Here is a 21,766-nt window from a genome sequence, read left to right as displayed (position 1 = left end):
GGAGGATCAACACCTTATATTCTATCTGGATAACCTCCAATCTGATGGCTAAAACATCAATTTCTCAAATTTCCAGTATTTGCAACCCTCCCCCCGAACCCCTGCCTTCACCATTCCCCATTCCCATTTCCCTCTCTCTCTTTATCTCCTTACCTGCCCATCACTTTCCTCTGGTGCTCCTTCCCCTCTGCTTTCTCACCTGGCCTTTCTGTCCTCTCTTATCAGATTTCCCCTTCTCCAGCCTTTTATCTCTTTCACCAATCGACTGCCCAGCTCTATCCTCCTCTCCTGGTTTCATCTATCACCTATTACTATGTACCTCTTCTTCTCCTCCTCCCACCTTCTTATCTCTTTTTTTCCAGTCCTGAAGAAGGGTCTTGGCCCGAAATGTTGACCATTTACTCTGTTCCATTGATGTTGTGTGACCTGTTGAGTTCCTCCAGTATTTTGTGTGTCTTACTTTGATTTCCAGCATCTGCATATTTTCCCTTGTTTATGAGTGGAAAATATGATGGAGAGATTCTCTCAGTGGTGGTGGAATACAAAGTTCAGGGCCCAAGCTCCACAAATGTTTGGAAGATGAATGACATGCCAGAAAATGAAGCCTGGAGCAGTGGAAGAGCTCCCACAATGAAGTGCTTCTGCCCCACCTGGTCCATTTTTAGACCTACAAGTGACCTATATTTCTTTATCACAGTGTGAAGAATACTCAGACGTACTTGTATTAGTGGACGAGTTTCAAGATGGATATACACTACTCCAGTAAGGAATACAGAAAAACTCTGATCTAGGACTAGGTTCCTAGATGGGGATTGTCATGCCTCATTGACTCTGACTAAGGAACACATTTCTTTGGGGGTGTCTGTCTGGAATTATGTTGACTGATGAATATTGAATGGTCTTTCCATTGTCTACATCACCCAGAGTCATCAGGACAAGTCAAATGAATGAATGGAACCGTCAAAGAATGATTGACAAAGTATCATGAGGAGAGCATACCATAGCCTACGGCTCATCCTATGGTCTATGTAGCATCAGAGCAACTGGAAACAAGAAAACTAATTCCACTCCAAGTGCAACTGTCAGGAGCCCTCAGTCTCAACGAGGCTGATATACATGTGACGGCATACAGTTTGGTTAACTATTATGTGAAATTAATCCAAGCTGTCCAGTCAGCTTCTTAAAAGGTTTCTGCTGCTTGAGAACACCCAACAGAAGGAGGACACACCCTGAGTTGTTGCACGTGTGTCCTGATTAAGGAACCACTGGGCCTGGATGGGCAGCTCCTTATCAAGTGATGTTAAATACTAACTCAGCAGTGGAAGTAGAAGGAAAAAGTAAGTAATTACACGTTAGCCTCTGCAAGCAGGCTAAAGTGGTATCCGATGAGGACAACAAGTGCTGTGGTTAATGTGCTAGTAACCTCTTGGTTACAGAGCCAACACTGATAGGCTACAGTGAGCAAATCACTAACCAACCAGAAGACTTCAAGCAAGTCGACAAATACTGGATATTATGAAGTTTATTTTAACATTAGTTGTTATATTTTTGCCAATTTTGTGACTTACTATGAGTATTAATATTCATACTAATGTACACCTTTATTATTTGCTTAAAGATCACTGATAGATTTGTTCAAACTAGCAAAAATGTGTCAATGATTCTACTTATCCATGACATAATCTTGTCCCAAATAGGAGATACAGTATCACACTCTCTAGTTGGGACATTTATATATTGATTAATGTCTGTTCTTAACACATTTGACATAGTATATCAGATCCAGTCCTTTACAGTATGGGAATCCCAGTCAATACATGGGAAGTTAAATCACCTGTTATCAGGAGGAGGAGGAGGCAGCCGTCAATCTCAGGGGATCATGGGTTTGCACCTCTGGTGGACTGTGTCCTCTCCAGGACACAAGCCTGGGTGGGAAGATTTGAAGAACCGGCTGTTGCCCATGCAGTGCGTTCCCCCTCTCCATGTCACTGATATAGTCCAAGGGAAGGGAAAGCGCTGATACAGCTTGGTACCAGTGTCGTCGTAGAGGTTCCCAGAGTGAAGTTGTAAACAACATCAGACTGCCTTAGGGACCCCGGCTCCGGATTTCTTCCTCGGGGTTCACTCCCGAAGCCTTTCCCATGGGTGGGTATGGCCGCAAGGCAGCGGAGGTTTGAAATCAGAGTTTTCCCTCTCCTAGGCCGGCTGCTGTCCAAGGCTGACGAGCCCCACCTGCCCGATGCAACTGGTTTTGAGGCACTGGTGGTCCACCTTTGCCCCTTTTTTTTGTCAGTAGAAACAGTTCCACTGGACCTAGTAGCTAAACCACACGTGAAGGCCAAGAGTTGGACTTGGTTTTCAGAGACTGTTAGAGTCGCACGCCATTTAGAGCGCCTTATAGGTAGTGGGAGCTTATAACACCCGGTTATGACAACCTTAGGAACCACCCATTATCACAACCTTATATTTCTTGCAACTGTATGCTATCCCTCTCTGAGTTTGCTCCTCTAAATCTCACTGATGATTGAGTGGTTAACAATATAATCCTATTAATGCAATCATCCTTTTCGTATTCCACAGTCCACTAGCTGCCCTGACACTGTGGGTCTCATCCCCCTGCATCTCTAGTTTAAAACCCCCAGAGCAGCACTAGCAAACCTTCCTGCCAGGATATTGGTACCCCTCCAGTTCAGGTGCAATCTGTCCTGTCTGTACTGATTCCATTTTCCCTGGAAGAGACCCCAATGATCCAAAAAGCTGAAGTCCTCCATCCTGCACATTCTCCTTAGCCACGTGTTAAACTGTATTATCTTCCTGTTTCTGGTATCACTAGCATGTAGCACTGGTAGCAGTCCTGAGATCACAACCTTGCAAGCCCTGCCCTTTCACTTGGCACATTACTTCCTGAACTCACTTTTCAGGACCTTATTATCCTTCCTATCTATGCCATTGGTACTGATGTGAACCACAATCTCTGACTGCTCAACAATTTCCTTAAGGATGCTATGGACTCGATCTGAGATGTCCCTGACCCTGCCACCTGGGAGGCAGTTATGGCATTATCTTTGATATTTGACCTTTCCACTGCCCTTTCAATCAATCCACAGCCCTCCTGGATATGGAATTTAAAGCTTCACCACCATCTGGATGAAAAAAGGTTCTCTCTATCTCAGTCTTACTCGTGGACTTCTTATTTTATGACTGCACTGGTATTTCCTTTTGCCCGTGAAGCCCTTATCAAGAATTGTATCTCTACCTCAGTATCTGCAGATATGAGATATTACACTGCCCACACACACAAAATACTGGAGGAACTCAGCAGGTCAGGCAGCATCTATGGAAAAGAGTAAAGAGTAGACATTTTGGAATGAGAACGTTCATCATGACCATCATTCCCATATTTGCTGCCTGGCCTGCTGAGTTCCTCCAGCATTTTGTGTGGTTGCCTTGGATTTCCAGCATCTGCAATTATCTCGTGTTTGGTTTACACTGTCAGGTGGGCAGTACCAAGGAGGGCCTCACTGTCTCAGGGTAATAATGAGGGAGAACTACCCAGTAGCAAAGGAAGAACAAGCAGAGCCACACCTTTAGAAGAGCAGTACTGAGTCGGAACCTTACTGTCAGAGAGGCGGTTTTGAGGGAGAATCACACAGTGAGAAGTATAGTGCTGGGAGAGAGCTACCTATCAGAAGTACTGGAGAGAATTTCATTGTTAGAAATCCAGTACTGAAGGAGAACTCAATGTCAAAGATGTACACTGAGGGAGCAACGGAACGTTGCAGAAGCAGTATTGAGGAGCCTCAACGCCATTGTAGAGGAAGTACTGAGAAAGCACTGACCTGACAAAAGGCAAACACTGAGAATTGCCCCTCCTAATGAGTGGTTGCTGCACAGTCACTGGACCATCATTTGGGGAAGGCTGCTTACTTGTATGTTCCATAAAACCTAAAAACTATATTTAGAAAGTGCCACATCATAAGAGAGAACTTACTGAGCACTGTTGTAAGGCCTGTGCAGAACAAGAGCTGCACTGTCATAGGGCCAGTACGGAACACTACCTGGGGAATTCCACTATGACAAAGTAGGAGTACAAAGGGAGCACTACACAATCGAAGGCGCAGTACCGAAAGAGCACCATACTGGCAAAGTAACAATACTGAGTAAACATCATTCTGCTTGGGCAGCAGTAACAGGAGCTTTCCAGCTTTGGAGAAGCAGTGTTGTGGTGGAGCAAGCCAAAGTGCTAGAGGAGCAGAGCTTGCACTGCCAGAGGGACAGCAGGAGGCATGACCTGCACTCTCGGAGGGGCGGGTCTGAGGGACAGTTTTATTCAGGACTTTCCGTCTTTTAAGTTTATTCACAGGGATCTGGCAGCTCGAAATGTTCTTGTGGGAGATGGCTACATTGCAAAGATTGCTGACTTTGGATTGTCCAGAGGGAAGGAAGTTTACGTAAAAAAGACAATGGTGAGTACAAAACATTTGTGGGACCTTGGAAATCATTGGATTTGATTTTACAAAAGCCAAAGTTTTCAACAGACCTGACTCCAGCCCAGAAACTGCTTAAAATCTAAAGGCTGTGAAAGAATTTATTCACTGGACCTGAGCATTGCTGGGAAGATCAATATTTATTGATCATTCCTCATTGTTCTTGAATAGTTTGTGGTGAGCCACTTTCTTTAGTTACTACTGCCATTGAAGCTACTCCCACAATGATGTTGGTGTTGGGTTCCATGGGGCTGCTGTCTTTGTTCTCCTTGGTGCTCGATTTGGGAACTGCTGTTGAGTTTGACTTGGTGGTAGCAGTAGTGATAACTGGCACGCTGCAGTTGGCTTTCATACGTTCTGTCTCTGAGAGGCACCCCTCAGTTGGCTGTATAAAGCTGCTCCTGATCTTTGCGTTATCAGAGACATTCTGAGTCATACCTCCCGTTTTCTCCCTTCAACAAACAAGATCCATCACTGGCAGAGCAGACATCAAATAAAATCTTGCACCTCATCTTGTATGGAGTTCAGAGATGGAAGCTTGTGAAGAGCCATTGCAATGATTGTATGTTGCCAGGACCTGTGAAAACCCTTAGTATTTTTATAATTCAATTAGCTGAAGTTGCAGGATCTCAGACTATTATTCTTTTCATATAACATGACCTTGTGATTAAAGTCATAATGTTTTCCACCTGTCTTTTGCCATCTTTACAGGGAAGACTACCAGTCCGATGGATGGCCATTGAATCTTTAAATTACAGCGTTTACACAACCAATAGTGATGTGTAAGTCCTTTATTGACGTCTTTATCTGATCAGGCTAGTGCTTGTTTGTTTGTGTGTGTTTATTTTTCACAACTGGTTAACACTTCTCCCCTAATCCTCAGAATACATAAATAACATAAACCAGGCAAAACTTTCAACTGGAATGAAGATCTCCCACCAAAATTTGAAGTTGGTTCAAATTCAATAACAAAGGAATAACAGACCTAGTGAAATAAAGTTGGAGAGGGTGCAGAAAAGATTTACAAGGAAAGGGAATAAGTTGTGGGAACCCTGGTTAAGCTATTTGCATCGTTAGCCATGGGTGAGGTGCCAATAGGCTAGAGAGTAGCTTTTGCTGACCATTATTTAAAAGAAAGGCCTATAAACTATAAAACAGCAAGGCTAACATCTTTCGTGGATAAATTGCTGGAGAGGATTCTGACGGATAAAATATATTGTATGTACATCTGGAAACTCAAGAGGTTGATCAGCATGGCTTTGTACATGGGAGATCATGTTTTGTAAGCTTGATCGAGGTATTGTTGTAACCAAGGAAGTCTGAAGGCAGGGCAGTAGACATGCTTTATATGGGTTTCAGTAAGGCCTTTAAGATTCCTTATGGTAGGCTGCTCTGAAAGTTAGCTTGCATGGACTCCACGTTGAAATGGCTAACTGTGTACGTAATTGGCTTAATGGTTGAAAGCAGAGGTAATAGTGGAAAGTAGTTTTGTGGACTGGAGGCTCATGTCTGTAGGTTTGCCTCGGGAGTCAGTGCTGGGTTCATTAGTGCTTGCCACCTATGTCAACAACTTGGATAAGAATGTACAATGCATGTTTAGTAAGTTTGCAGATGAGAGTACATTAGGTGGTCTGCTGGAAAATGAAGAAGTTTATTAAAAAATGTGCAAGGGCTCTTGATCAGCTAAGGGGTTGATGAATAGCAAATGGAGTTTTAATTTGGATAAGTACAAGAAATTGTATTTTGAAAATCCAAATCCAGGTAGGACTTGCCAGTCAATAGGAGGACCCTGGGGAGTGTTGTAGAACAGAAGAACTTTGGAGTACATGGTTCACTGGGAAGTCACAGGTACACAGGGTGGTGAAGATGCTTTTAGCATACAGGCCCCCATCAGTCAGGGCATTGAGTATAAATGTTGGGAGGTTAAATTATGTTGATGAAGGCAAAGCAGTAGATATGATGTATATGGGTTTTAGTAAGCCATTTGACAAGATTCCCTATGAACTGGCTCATTCAGAATGTCAGGAAGCATGGGATCCAGGGAAACTTGGTTGCATGGATTCCTCCTGATGAAGGGTTTCGGCCCGAATCGTCATCACTACCTTCTCCCATAGATGCTGTCTGGCCTGCTGAGTTCTGCCAGCATTTTGTGTTTTTATGCATGGATTCAGAATTGGCTTGCCCACTGAAAGCAGAGGATGGCCGAAGATGGAGGTTATTCTGTCATTAAGTCAGTGTTCTACAGGGATCTGTTCTGGGACTACTGCTCTTTGTGCTTTTTATAAATGGCTTGCACAAGAAAGTGAAAAGATGAGTGAGTAAGTTTGCAGATGACATGAAATTTGGTGGCGTTGCATGTTACAATGGGACTTTGATGGGATGCAGAGATGGGCCAAGAATTGGCAGCTGGAATTCAGTCTGGAAAAGTGTGAAGAGGTTCACTTTGGAAGGTCAAACTTGAAGACAGAAAACTGGATTAATGGCAGGATTCTAGGTAGTGTGGAGGAAAGGGGAGATATTGAGATCCACATCAAGAGTTCCCTCAAAGTTGCACTGGAAGTTGATAGGATGATTAAGATGGAGTATGGTGTGTTGGCTTTCATTAGACAGGGGATTGATTTCAAGAGCCACAAGGTAAAGTTCCAGTTAAACCACAGTTGGAATGTTGTGTGTAGTCTAGTCGCCTCATTATAGGAAGGATGTAGAAACATTAGAGAGGGTGGCAGAAGAGTGAATAATGCCTGCATTAGAAAGTATATCATATGAGGATAGGTTGAGCAAGCTAGATCTTTTCTCTTTGGAGAGAAGGAGGATGAGAAGTGACTCAATAGAGGTATACAAGATTGTTTGAGGCATAGGTTGAGTAGACAGACAGATACTTTTTCTGAGGGCAGAACTGGCTGATACAATAGCCATGATCAGAGGAGAATATAGGGAAGATATCAGAGGCAGTTCTTTATCCCGAGAGTGATGAAATATTCATTGAGTTATTGAGTTGTACAGCATAGAAACAGGCCCTTTGACCCAACTGAACTGTGCTGAACAAAATGGCCAACTGAGTTAGTCTCATTTGCCCGTGTTTGACCCACCTCCATCTTAACCTTTCCCATCCATGTATCTGTCCAAGTGTCTTTTATTATTGATGTACCAGACTCCCAGTGACCACCAAACTCTCATCCCCAAACAACTGATCATCTAACTCCCAACTCCTGTTCCCAATGACCACCTAAACGCTGAACCCAAAAGACTGATCACCAAGTTTCCCCTGAAGGCTGATCACCCAGGGTCCTGCCAAAGGGTTTCGGCCCAAAATGTCAACTGTACTCTTTTCCTAGATGCTGCCTGGCCTGCTGAGTTCCTCCAGCATTTTGTGTGTGTTACCCAGTTTCCCATCCAGCTCCCAGTGAGGTTGTGAATGATTCTCTTCCCTTTCGCTTCTCTTTCAAATTTGCCAACATCATCCCTCTCCCCAAAAGCAAATGTCCCTTGACCGTTTCATTCTTGTAAATTATTGAACTATTTCAAACCTCCCTGTTCTGTGAAGTATGTTGTGGTCTCCCAGACTCTTTCACTTGGAACTGTTTATCCAAGTGTCTCCGAACCTGACATCCCAAACTGCTGTGACCAAAGTAACCGCTCCCTCCCTTTCCTTCTTCAGCTTGAACACCATCTCATTCTAAAGCTGGATGAGGGTTCTATTCTTACCTGGCCAGGGGTGGTGGCAGAGGCAGTTACATTAGGGACATTTAAGAGACTCTTAGATGGGTAAGTGGAGGACCCTGTGAGAAGGAAGTGCTAGATTCACCTTGGAGTAGGTTAATAGGTCAGCAAAACATTGTGGTACAAAGGGTCTGTACCATTCTATGTTCTATGTCATGTTGCGGTTGAACAAAATGCTGATGAAGCCACACTTGGAGTATAGCGTTCACTTTTGGTTGCCCTGCTGTAGGAAAGATGTTATTAAACTGGAAAGACTAGTGAAAGGATTTACAAGGATGTTGCCAGGAATTGAGGGGGGAGGTTGGACAGGCTAGGACTTCATTCCTTGGAGTGCAGGAGAGTGAGTGTTGAACTTACAGGTGTATAAAATCACGAGGCGCATAGGTAGGGTGAATACTCAGTTGTTTTCTCAAGGTTGGGGAATCAAAGACTAGCGGCTTTAAGGTGAGTAGGAAGAGATTTAATAAGAATGTGAGGGAAACTTTTTTTTTACGCAAAGCATCAACCACTTCTTCTGGTAATTCATACCACATACACACAAACAGTGGTGAGAATATGGAATTAGCTGCCAGGGGACGTGGTTGAGGTGGGTAAAATATATATTTTTTAAGACAGCTGAATTAGAAAGGTTTCAAAGGTTATGCACCAAACTCTGGAAAGTCCAGCATCCTGGTCAGCATGGAGCAGCTGGACTGAAGGGCATGTTTCTATGTTGTACAACTCTGACTATTTGTTGTTGCTGGCTTTAGAGGATTTGAATTATTATAAGGCTCTGACTGCTTTCAGTAGATTGAAGGAGACTGAGGGTAACGATGTGGAAGATTATGAAATTATAAGAGGCATAAATATTGATTGTCAGCCTTTTTATTAGGATGGAGGAATCTAAAACTAGGGGCATAGATGTAAGATGAAAAGGAAAACATTTCAAGGGGATTGAGAGGCAAGTTTTCCACATGATGGAATGATGGTGGGCATATGGAACAAACTCTTGAAGGGGGGAGTAAAGACAGGTATAATCACAATCTTTAAAATACATTTGATCAGGTACATGGACAGAAATGTTTTAGAGGGATATGTGCCTAGTACAGGCAAATGGGACTAACTCAGGAACTAACCATGCTTGGTCAGCATGGCTGAATGAGGCCAGAGGTCAGTTTTTGTTCTATCTCTATTGGGAGAATACCCTTGAAGTAATATAAAATATCACTGATGCACCATCAATAACTCACTCTGAGACGTAAGAAGCGAGGTATCGGCTTTTATTGACTGGAAGAATGAACATCCTGGAGAATGAGGCCGGGCATCAGGCCTCAATCGCCTTTATACAGGGGTCTGCGGGAGGAGCCACAGGAGCAGTCCAGACAGGTATATGTAGTTCACCACAATCACCACACTCAAGATTGGGTTATAAAACTGTACTGACAGCGAATGTGTTTACTGAATCACTGCCTGTAATTCTCCACACCCTGGCTGCCTGTTTTAATTCCTTTATGACTGGTGTGAACATTTTTGTTTACCTTTGTCAGCAGAAGTATCTCTTGTTCTAAGACCTGCATATTCTGGGACATTTGACAAAGAGATTCTGCAGATGCTGGAAACCTTCAGCAAGGCACAAAAAATGCTGATGAAAGGCCTCAACCTGATTCATCAACTGCCCTCTATAAATGCTACCCGATTTGCTACCTCCCTCCAGGATGTTGTGTATGTTGCCAGGACATTTCAAGCCTATGTGTTTTCATAATTTGATGCTATATTAACAATTACGTTGAGAAGAATGAATGCAAAGTAGAGAATTGAAAACAATATTACATTAAGTGTAACAAAATGAGTAATGGTTTGTGGAAGAGATGGGCAATAAGGAACATTAAGGCTAATGAGGCAGTGTCAGAAGTTATGACTTACTATTGGCTGTATCCTACTTGATGGGGGAGTGTGTTATGTTCATAGTGCGGCAAAATCAAAAATATACTCACCCTATCATATTGCACTCCATTTCCAACATCCACAAAATAAAGAATGATCTGAAAGAACTAATTAAATGTTATCCAAGTGTCCAGGAAATTAAGGTAAGAAATAACCAGCTTCACTTTCTGATAATTTATTCAATGCTGTTGTTAAATCACAAATAGGAAGAAGCTATTTCACTGTTTTGACTATTCAATGGGGTCATTGACCCTTGACCTGAGTCTACATGCACCCCCACAGATCCTTAATAGTATCAAACAAAACAGGCTGCTTGGACTCCTCATCCACTCTGATCAAGGTGCCTGCTCAGGCTAGTTCTATTTGCCTACATGTGGCCCATATCCCTTCAAGCCATGCACCTGTCCAAGTATGATTTAAACACTGTAAAGATATCAACCTTTGTGGCATCCTGTGGAAACTCATTCAACATACCCACCACTCTGTGTGAAAAAACCTGCCCCTCAAGTCCCTTTCACCTTAAACCTCCTCTATTCTAGAAAAAGGATGGTAGCCATCCACCAGACTTCATAACTCTCTACAAGCTTGCTCCTCACCCTCCTTCGCTCCAGAGAAATCAGTCTCTGCCAATCGGGTTTCTCTTTACAAATCAAACCTGCTGATCCATGCTACATCATTGTGAATCTTTTCTGCACCTTCCCGAGCTTAATCACAACCAGAATTGCACACATTTTCAGGTGCAGTGTCACCAATGTCTTGTACAGCTGTAACATTACATCCCATCTCTTGTACTCAATCCCCCAACTGATGAGGGCAAGTGTGCCATTCATTCTTCACCCTCTAGATTTGACAGGACCTTGAGGGAACTGTTCTTGTACCCCTAGGTCTCTTTTCTACAACACTCTTACGTCCTGCTCTGGTTGGCTGGAGTGCAAATGCATAATTCGCTGAAAGCAACATTACAGATATATAGTTTGATGAAGAAGGCATTTGGCATATTGTCCTTCTTTATTCAGGGCACTGAGTATAGGAATTGGGATGTTGTGCTGAAATTAATAAGACATCGATGAGGCTGTATTGCAAACACTTTTTGTTACCCTGTTAAAGGGAGGATGTTGTTATACTGGACTTGGTGCTGAAAAAAAAATCTGTTGCCTAAATTTGGGTTCTAAGTTACAATAAGAGGTTGAATTGACGAAGACTTTATTCCATGGAATTTACAAGACTGAAGAGTGACCTAATAGATCAATAAAAGAGTGTAAGATCCATGGGGCAGAGACAGGGTGGAAAGCACAGTGCTTTTGCAAGGAGGTATAGTAAAAACAAGAGGGCAAAGTTTGAAATTCAGAGGCAAGAGATTTTAAAGAGACATTGGAGCAGCTTCTTCAATGCAGAGGGTGGTGTATTTTTGGAATGAGCTGCCAGATATAGTTGTTGAAGTGGGCACGTTGGCAACATTTAAAAGCCAAAGGCCTTACTGAAGTACACATAGGCACCGTCTACCACCCTGCTCTCATCAATCCTCTTCATCAACTCTTCAAAAAAAAAAGTAAATGCCTCCTCGTCCTAATGAAGATATATCAGAAGCAGCACACACAGAATGCTGAAAGAACTCAGCAGGCCAGTAGCTTCTATGGAAAAGAGTAAACCGTCCTGATGAAGGGTCTCAGCCTGAAACATCAACTGTTTACCATTTTTCATAGATGCTGCCTGGCCTGCTGAGTTCCTCCAGCATTTTGTGCGTGCTCTTTTGCATTTCCAGCATCTGCAGATTTTCTCATGCTTGTGATATGCTTTAGAACATCGCTATTCACTTTCTTGAACCCCTGAGCACAAAATGTGAACGTAAATTGATCAATTAGCAATTGATCACCATCACTTACTGTCTGCAGAGAAAGTTTTACATTTCTACCATCTTCTGCATGTGGAAATATACTGAAAGGCTGAACAGTTGGAGTTCATTCCAATCAATCAACCTTACTCCCAATGAAACCTGTATTTCCTTCTCAAAATATGGTCTCGGTACTTTGGGAATTCAGAAGACATTTGATAAATATTGGTGTTGCTTTAGTAATTGAATCATAGAATCATACAGCACAGAAACAGGCTCATTTAGCCACACCAAACATTAAGTCCCAACATGTGGTCAGCTCATTTACCAGCACTGGGTTCATAGACAATGAGCGTTGTTGAATGAAGTTTGTGAGATTAACTACCTCCAAAAACTCCAGAGTAGTGGGTTACAGACTGCAACCACCCTCTATAATTTTCCTCAAACCCTTCCAATCTCTGCATCCTCATCTTAAGCTATACACTTACTGTAAGTCCCTGCCATGGGAAGGAGTTTTTTTACTCCCCACCCTCTGTTTCTTAACACTTCTAACAGGTCCCTCACTCCCTTTTTCCCTCCTTCACTGGCCGATTGCACTGAGTTCATGGATGTTTCCTGACATTCATTCATTCAGTCAGTTCTGTAAAGGTTCAGCAATCTGTTCCATTAGATTAACTGCAAGGGAAATTAAAAAAAAGTTATGGTTTGTGAAGCATACATAACTGATCACTGTTGAGGGAGAATGATATTGCACACTCAACATTTGACACTATAATGCTCTTTTATCATCATAGCATGTTGCAATGACTTAACTAGATAGCCTCCATATACGTATGGAAATTCATATTAAAATGACTTTTGAATGTGTTAAGAAAGTACTTTATTAGACATATTATCAAAACATTTCTCATTTATTGTTTTCTGTAGATGGTCATATGGAATTCTTTTATGGGAGATTGTTAGCCTGGGTAAGTTGTGTTATTAAAATCACTTCTATAGCTCTACCACTTCTAGGAGGCCTAGAGCCAGGTTTCTAATCAAGAATTGTGTGTGAGATATGGGCAGAGAGCTATATGTGAGATTGGTCCATGGGCAAGTCCATGACCTACCCTTGAAGAGGGAAGAAGCCTTTGTGACAGGTAGATGATTTTTGCCTGGATAGAGGGTGAAGAGCTGATGTAATGGGTGATCCATGTCCAATCCTGCCCAGATTTGTCACTCTGGTTATGGCCCAGAGACACTGAAGCAAGTTGATTATTCACAGACTTCAATGCAGAGTTAGAGGGAAAAGAAAACAATAAATGCTAAGCCAAACAGGGCCATTAACTAAAACTCTCAAATGGAAAACAAAGCCAACACTGCGGCTGAAAGGAATAACTAAATATAAAACAAATACTGCTAATCTTCAGAGTCAGTTGACTCGACAGAACAATTTCTCAGGCAAGGCTGAATGCAAGCAGGCAGTGAAATGTTACTGTGCTTTGCTCAAGTCTCAACAAGCACTATGATGAAAAGAATGGAGTTAAATACCATCACAATGAAATAATAATTAGCTGCAACATGCATATTCATGAGCACAAATGCAGTATCTGCTGAGCTGCTGAATCCGTGGTTGTGACCAATTGTTTTTTAACTACCTCAAGTGTTTGTGATGAGAGTCCTTGATGAGGATGGTTAGGACCTAAATACTGGAGTATCCAAGGCAAGGACTGAGACACGGTATGAAACTAGAAGGAGAGCCGAGCAGAAAACAAAACTCTAAGTGGTATTTCTAGTTGGGTTTCCAATTTCCGAGGCTTCATTCAGGTGCACTTTAAATGCTGAATTCCTGGTGCCAAAGCATGATTGCCAATTAACGGGACAGTTTGGAACCCTTAAAGGGGCCACACCAGCTGTCCATACTCCAGAAAGTTAGAACATCTAAACCCTGGAAGCTGGGATGGTGGGAACGGTGGGGTGCGTCTCGTAACAGGACCACCTCCCCTGACAGCCCCGGCTGCTTGGAAAGACAGTGATGGTAGTCGTTGATGAGAACTGGATCCAAGCGGTTTTTTTCAGGCACCCAACACAGCAAACATACCCTCTTTCAATGACTGGACAAAGCAGTGATTCTCCCTTCCTTCCAATCCACGGATGGGTTATGCTGGGACAGCCAAGGGTGCCCAAAGATCAGGGGTATGAGTGGTGAGTCAATGATGCAGAAACTAATGTCTTCCACATGATCCCCTATCCTCATCTGCAAGACCACAGTCTGTTGCCGGATCTGTCTGGAACCTAGTGGACAGCCGTCCAAGACAGTTGCGGCCATGGACTGGCTCAACTCTCGCAGTGCTATGTTGAGCCAGTGGGTGTTCCGTAACACCCACTGTTACGGAACAGTGGCTGCCCCGGAGGTCCACAAATGCCTTCGTCTATCTTTGGTTCTTAGCCCAGGAGATCACCTTCAGTGTGCTGCCAGAATCCATAGGGTTGGGAGTGGTGGCTGTCACCGTCATAGTCCTCCTGGAACAGGACGGTCGTAGCCATTCTCCTGAAGGCTGCTGCATTTGCCCGCAGGTGACCTGTCCCTCCACAGTAATAGCAGCAGTCCCGACTCTGACGCCGGGACCTCTCGTTCATGGAGAGTCTAGTGCAGCCGACCTGCATGGGTCCAACTGAGTCCTGAACAGGGGACAGGCAGGTCTTTGTCTGAGAACTGTGATGTGTTGAAGCCAGGCTCAGGCTAGCCATCCTCAACCTCTTGAAACAGTCCCACTTACGCTCTGCCAGCTAATTATCGAGGAATGGACTGGTCGACCAGAATCTCCAAATCTTCAGCAGGTTCTCCCAAGGCAAAGGCATTCTTTAGTTCATCTCAGAGTCCGTGGTGATATAGAGTGACCAAGGCCTCCCCATTCCAGCCATTCTCTTTGGCCAAGGTCTGAAACTCAATAGAGTAGTCGACTGCTGACTGTTCGCCCTGTTGAATCTTCATCAGATGGTCCGAGGCTCAGCTGGCTCTGGCAGGATGATGGAACACTCTTCTTATGGTGGCCATAAATTCCTCTGAATCCAAGCAAACCTCCAACCTTCATTCCCTATGTGGTGGCCCAGATTAGGGCCCTTCCAGTCCAAAGAGAGATAATGAAGGTCACCTTTCCATGCTCCAAAGGGAAACGGGACAGCTGGAGTTTGAACACTAATGAACATTGAGTGAGGAAGCTGTGGCAAGATCTCTCCGGGGTTGGAAGATGAACTGGCTCTCCTGAGCAGCTATGGCTTCTTCCTTGTGAAAGCTGACAAACAGCTACCGAGAGGTCGTGAATCTGCAGGCTCCATTTGGAAATCCTCACTGTGGCTGACCACAGTGAGGATTAGACACTGATACCCCATTGGGTCCATGTTGGCTCAGTCGTACTGTGATGAGAGTCCTTGATGAGGATCCAAGGATAGGACTGAGACACGGTATGAAACTGGAACAAGAACTGAGCACAAAACACTAGACAATATCTCTAGCTGGGTTTACAATTGAACACTGGGGCTCCATTCAAGTGCTCTTTAAATACTGAATTCTTGGCACCAAAACATGATTGCCAAGTAATGGGGTGGTCCTGAACCCTTAAAGGGGCCGTACTAGCTATCTATATTCCGGAGAGTTGGAGCATTTAAACCCCGGAAGCTGGCACAGTTGGGTGCGTTTCATATTGGTGCTGTCATTAAACAATAAGTTTGGGCAAATATTCCAGTCAGATGATGAAAATGATTCCTTGTATTTCATATCTCTGGACAGGTGGCACTCCCTACTGTGGAATGACCTGTGCTGAACTCTACGAGAAATTGCCCCTTGGATACCGGATGGAGAAACCACCCAACTGTGTTGATGAAGTGTAGGTCTTTACTGTTCCTCTGTAGATAGTTGCACCTAGTTGCCTCTACACTCACCTGCTGCTGAATCTTTCAAATTGAAATGCCAGGCTCCACAGCATAAAATATGGCAGCTAAGTTCGTGGACCAATTTGCCTTGTGCATGCCGACAATTTAAGCTACTTGCTGTCTCTCATTTCCCAACGATCAGGTTCAAGCTTTAGTCAGATGTTGACCTGGTTCCATAGAATTACATATACAGATTCTGAACATTCTCCCTGGTTGGTACATGCTAGGGATTCATGTTGCACATGAAACTCTTTTCCTACCCCACAACACCTCCTGTCAACCAACACCAGATAATTTTCCTTCTCCTTTATATATTTGTCAATAGAATATGGTTATTAATAAACTCAGAGAATTTAGGAATTGTTTCTTTGTCTAAAGGAATCTCTATGCCTCACAATGGGTGTTTGGTCATGGAGAACGTACGTCCCACATTCTCTGCACAAAGAAACAATTCCTAAATTCTCTGAGTTCATTAATAACCATGTTCTATTGATGAGAGAGGGGCTGCTGCTTTGAGTTTCATTTAATTTTACCTTCAAGTAATGCAGCATGTGTAATGGGAATGAGAATCAGAGTCAGGTTTATTATCACTAGGGCAGGAGTACCATGCAAGACATAAACAATTGCTATGAAAATCACTAAATAAAGTAATAATGGAAAAGAGGAATTGCAAGTTAGTGTTCATGGGTTCATGAACCATTCAAAGAACTGATGGCAGAGGGGGAAAAAGCTTTTCCTAAAATGTCGAGTGTGGTTGATGGAAGTAATCAAAAGAGGGCACATCCCAGGTAGTGAGGGTCTTTAACGAGAAGAGGGTACCTCCTGGGTATTGAGGGTCTTTAATGATGGATGAAATTGTAGTAAATCATTAAATGTAATTCTTACAGGTATGAATTGATGAGACAGTGTTGGCGGGAGAAACCATATGAGAGGCCGACATTTGCTCAGATACTTGTGTCGTTGAACAGGATGCTCGAGGAGAGGAAGGTGAGTCTGTGCCACTTCCTTACATTATCCATGGACCCTCACTCTGCACTCACTGGGAGGCTCAATCTCCAGTTCCACAGAATAACAGGGCAATTCAACAGAGGAACCCATTGTAGTGTTGACTCTGAGATGTTTTCATTCCACTACTGTTGCCCTTTCTCCATAAATGCATATCAAGGGCGTGGGGCATGTACTTTACCAACTTCACCTACTTGGACAGTCACATTTGTGGATCTTGGGTAGGAGGTAGAAGCAAGCAATGGGGATGAAGGGAACTATGAATTTGGTAGCATATACTGTAGGCAGCATCCGCTGGCAAGGCCTTTGATAAGGTCTTGCATGGGAGGCTGGTCAAGAATGCTCAGTTGCTTGGCATTCAAGATAAGGTAGTAAATTGGATTAGACATTGGTTTTGCATGAGAATCCAAAGAGTGGTAGTAGAGAGTTGTCTCTCTGGCTGCAGGATTGGGACTCAGGAGTGTTGTGCCTCAGGAGTTGGAGCTGGGTCTATCATTGTTTGTCATCTCTATCAACAATTTGGATGATAATGTGGTAAGCTGGATCAGCAGATTTGTGGATGATACCAAGACTGGGGGTATAGTGGACAGCAAGGAATACTATCAAAGCTTGCAGAAGGAACAGCTGGAAAAATGGGCTGAAAAATGGCAGGTGGAATTTAATGCAGACAAGTGTGAAGTGTTGCAGTTTGGGGAGGACAAAACCAAGGTAGGACTTAAACAGTGAGTGGTAGGGCACTGGGGAGTGCAGTAGAACACAGGGATCTGGAAATACAGGTCCATAATTCCTTGAAAGTGGTGTCATTGTTAGATAGAATCATAATTAAAGCTTTTATCATGTTAGCCTTCATGAATCAAAGTTGAGATGTTATGTTGAAGTTGTATGAGACTTTATTGGAGGCCTATTTTGGAGTATTGTGTACATCTTTGATCACCTACCTACAGGAAAGATGTAAATAAGATCGAAAGAGTGGAGAGAAAGTTGACAAGGATGTTGCCAGGACTTGAGGACCTGAGTTGTAGGGAAAGGCTGAATAGGTTAGTACTTCTTTTCTCTAGAGTATAGAAGAATGACGGGAGATTTGACAAAGGTAAGCACAGTTATGGGGGATACTGCTAGGGCAAATGCAAGCAGTCTGTTCCAGTGTGGTTGTGAGATACTAGAACTGAGGTCATAAATTAAGGGTGAAAGGTGAAATTCTTAAGGGGAACATGAGGGGGAATTTCTTCATTCAGAGGATGGTGAGAGTGTGGAACGAGCTATCAGGGGAAGCGTCATACAGAGATGCGGATTTGATTTCAACATTTAAGAGAAATTTGGATAGGTACATGGGTGGGTGGGGCATGGAGGGCTATGGTCCAGGTGCAAGTCGATAGGTCTTGGCAGATAAATAGATCAGCATGGACTAGATGGACTGAAGGGCCTGTTTCTATACTGCTGTGTTCTATGACTCTATGACTATAATGGTGCAGTTGCTTAAGTCATTGATGAGGCCATGTTTGGAGTATGTGTACCATTTTGTAACGCAGTTATGGGAAAGAGTGCAGAGAAGATTTACGAGGATGTTGCCAGGACTCGAGGGCCCAGGTTACAGGGAAAAATTGTTTGGGCTAGGACTTTATTGCTTGGAATGTAAAAAATGAAGGGTAACATTACAGAAATATTTAAAACTATCAGAGGCATTGGAAAGGTGGATGGTAATGGTCTTTTCCCTGGGACAGAGGAGTCCAGAACTGTAGGTCAATGATTCAGAGTGAGGAGGGTAAGAATTAAAGGAGGCCTGATGGGCAACTTTTTCATGCAGAAGATGATGAGCTGCCGGAGGAACTGATTTCAATAGTGTCTTTTAACCAATTGGATAGGTACTTGCGTGGGACTGAAAGGGCTATGAGCTGCATGCAGGAAATTGAGACTAGAAGAGCGGGGACCATGGTCAGTATGGATCGATTGGGCCGAAGGGCCTGTATCTGTGCTCCATGATCCTGACTTCAACTCCCATTTCCAAAGAGGAGACTGAGTGTTACTCCCTCTCTAGTCGGACCATCTACATATTGCTTGAGAAAGTTTTCCTTAACTAATTTTGTCCCATTTAGTTCTACATTTGTCCCAGTTAATAAAGTCACTTGCTATTTCTGGCGTATTATTCTTACAGCTATCAGTGATCTCTGTACATATTTGCTTCTCTTTTTATTACTATTGGGGCTCAGTGAGGGATAATCCTTCAAACTGATCACCTCCTTCTTAGTTCTAATCCACAAAGCCTGACTGGACAACCCCGCCCCCGAGGAATATCCTCTCAAAATACTGCCATGATGTTCCATTCCACCTCTGTCACACGTTTAACATTTGCACCTGGAACCCTGAGCTGCCAGTACTGCCACCCCTGAACCATGTTTCTGTAATAACCATAATATCAGAGTTTCATATGTTTATTGAGATACAGCGTGGAAGAGGCCCTTTCAGCCCTTCAAGTCACGCCACCCAGCAACCCCCAATTTAATACAGGACAAGTTACAATGACCAATTAACCTGTCTTTGGACTGTGGGAGGAAACCAGAGCACCCAGAGGAAACCCACATGGTCACGGGGTAGAACATACAAACTCCTAACAGGAAATGGCAGGTATTGAACCCGGTTCACTGGTACTGTAAAATGTTGTGCTAACCACTACACTACCAAGTCGCCCAATCTATTCCCTGAATTTACCTGCCTTACCTGTGAGGCTATTTTTTCCCATTAAAATAAATGCAAGTTAGCCCATAAGACCTTCCTCCTTCCCAGTCCTGCTCTTGACTGTCCTGTCTACTGGACTTACTGGCTTTAAATCCGATGCTTTCACATCTGCTGCCTGGTGTATATAGACAATACAACACCAGGAACAGGCCACAGGAAGAGGGTCTTCAGCCTACAATGGTGACCCAAACTAATTAAACAGTTTATTAAATGCCTAACTAAACTAATCCCTTTGCCTGCACAATATCTATATCCCACCATGCCCTGCACATTCATGTGCCTTTCCAAGAGCTTCTTAAATGCCTCTATTATATTTGCCTCCTCTAATATCACTCCCTACACAATACTCCAGACACCCACCACTCTCTGTGTAATAAATCTTGTCCTGCATGTCTCCTTTGACCTTATAATATGCTCTCTCATATTAGTCATTTCAACCCTAAGAGAAGGGTACTGCTATCTATTCAGTCTATGCCTCTCATAAACTTATAAACCTCTATCAGATCTCTTCTCAGTCTCTTTCTCCAGAGAAAACAAGTTTGTACAACATAGCTACTTTGGGTCCCACTGACACCACCAGATTAGTTTAAGCCAAGAGACATGGACTGAACTTTACATGACACATTACGGACTTGCTGCCTGCGGGTATAGGCTGCTTCCTTTGCTGAACAGGTGTGAATGGATATGAATCTTGTGCAATCATCACAAGATGATAAAAGATTCTCATCATCCTCTGCATTTAGATCTTCATCATCTGGTCAACCAACTGTCCTGCCACTAGAAGTTGATTCTTGTTTTCTTTACCAAAGATGCTCATAATCTTGGATATCTGTATTAAATCTAGAACTCCTTAAAACTGGATTTCCTGGGATCAGAATAGGTGAATTAGCTTTTTAACATGTTATCATTCACAAAGTGTCTGTCAGGATCAACAATGTTCATTGTCTTTCTACATTCATTAGACCTACGTGAACACAACTCTCTTCGAGAAGTTCACCTACGCAGGCATCGACTGCTCCGCTGAAGAAGCTGGATAAACAGTTTGTGAGGAGAAGTATCATGGAGATTATGCTAAATTGCATTTAATTAAGAATTGTAAAATGCAGAACTATTACTTACACCACACCATACTATATTTCTGATGTGGAAGCAATTGAAAGCAAGTGCCTGGTTTACGTTTCACTAATAATTGTATGTTCATAAGTCATGTTACCAATTCATTAGTTTCAAAAATTGGTTAAAAGCCACACAGCTTCTAGAGTTTCCGTTGCAGCTTCTGGGGATGTACAGAGAAAGTGATTTGACTATGCACCTTTCAACAGCCACATTAATAGGCCGTCACCAATAATCAAGGTGCTTCAACTTTCATGTTAGTGAAGATAATGACAGTTTCCTCCTAAGCAGAAATAGGCCACTCATAATTCCACACACCATCCCTGAATTGGAAAAAAAAACATCTGAAATCATCCTCAATTACTTTAGTGGAGAAGTTTCAGCAGTGAATGAGGGTAACTTAAGTGTGCAAAATGTTTCACATCATCACATCATTAAAGACCAAGGGAGAGAAAATCAGGAAGACAGAAATTGAAGATTAAAATGGATTTTAAAAGCTCCTACAACCTCAGAGCATTCCAAATACTGTACAACCAAAGTAATAAATTTTCTGAAATGAAATCAGTGTTGTAGCAATAGTGCGATAATAGACAATCTATCTTTCATTATAGTTGAAGTGATTAATTAGCTATGCATTGGGGAGAATTCTTACTCTTTCGTGAAAAACTGTGATAGGATCTTTTACACTATGTGAGAACATTGATTAATGTTTTATTTGAAGGACAATGCAACATAATTGTTTATGTTCAATGGGAGACCCCAAATGAAGTCATTTACTCATTAAATTTAACCTTTCTCTTTGTGGTCAAGATGGCGGATCAGTTGCAGGTAGATTCAAACCTGAAATGTTTGATTCTGCCTGCTACCTTTTGAGAAATTTTGCTGTAATTGGCAATTAGTTCTTAGGCATCTTAATTATTGGAAAACGGAATGACTTGCCAAGGTCATAATTTTAATTACAATGGCGAAGTTTTATCTCAGTATACAATCCAAAGCTAACTTCTCAAATATTCTTTAGAATTGTTAGGGATATTGTTCCTTA

At 42.8% G+C, this 21,766-nt stretch overlaps 1 protein-coding gene across 2 annotated transcripts in view; it reads left to right on the top strand.

The window, feature by feature from the left end:
• Window positions 1–21,285, top strand: part of tek (TEK tyrosine kinase, endothelial) — a 213,710-nt gene extending 192,425 nt beyond the window's left edge. For both annotated transcript variants that reach the window (XM_073048693.1, XM_073048692.1), the window contains 6 exons: window positions 4,353–4,466; window positions 5,199–5,269; window positions 12,889–12,929; window positions 15,731–15,827; window positions 16,761–16,860; window positions 20,574–21,285. In XM_073048693.1, the coding sequence (XP_072904794.1) occupies window positions 4,353–4,466; window positions 5,199–5,269; window positions 12,889–12,929; window positions 15,731–15,827; window positions 16,761–16,860; window positions 20,574–20,648 (498 nt within the window). In that variant the 3' untranslated portion in view covers window positions 20,649–21,285. The remainder of the gene's footprint in view (window positions 1–4,352; window positions 4,467–5,198; window positions 5,270–12,888; window positions 12,930–15,730; window positions 15,828–16,760; window positions 16,861–20,573) is intronic.
• Window positions 21,286–21,766: the final 481 nt, after the last annotated feature.

Source organism: Hemitrygon akajei, chromosome 6, assembly GCF_048418815.1.
Source record: "Hemitrygon akajei chromosome 6, sHemAka1.3, whole genome shotgun sequence".
Lineage (NCBI taxonomy): Eukaryota > Metazoa > Chordata > Chondrichthyes > Myliobatiformes > Dasyatidae > Hemitrygon > Hemitrygon akajei.
The sequence above is the reverse complement of the archived record's forward strand: the minus strand, read 5'-3'. Positions and strand labels throughout refer to the sequence as shown.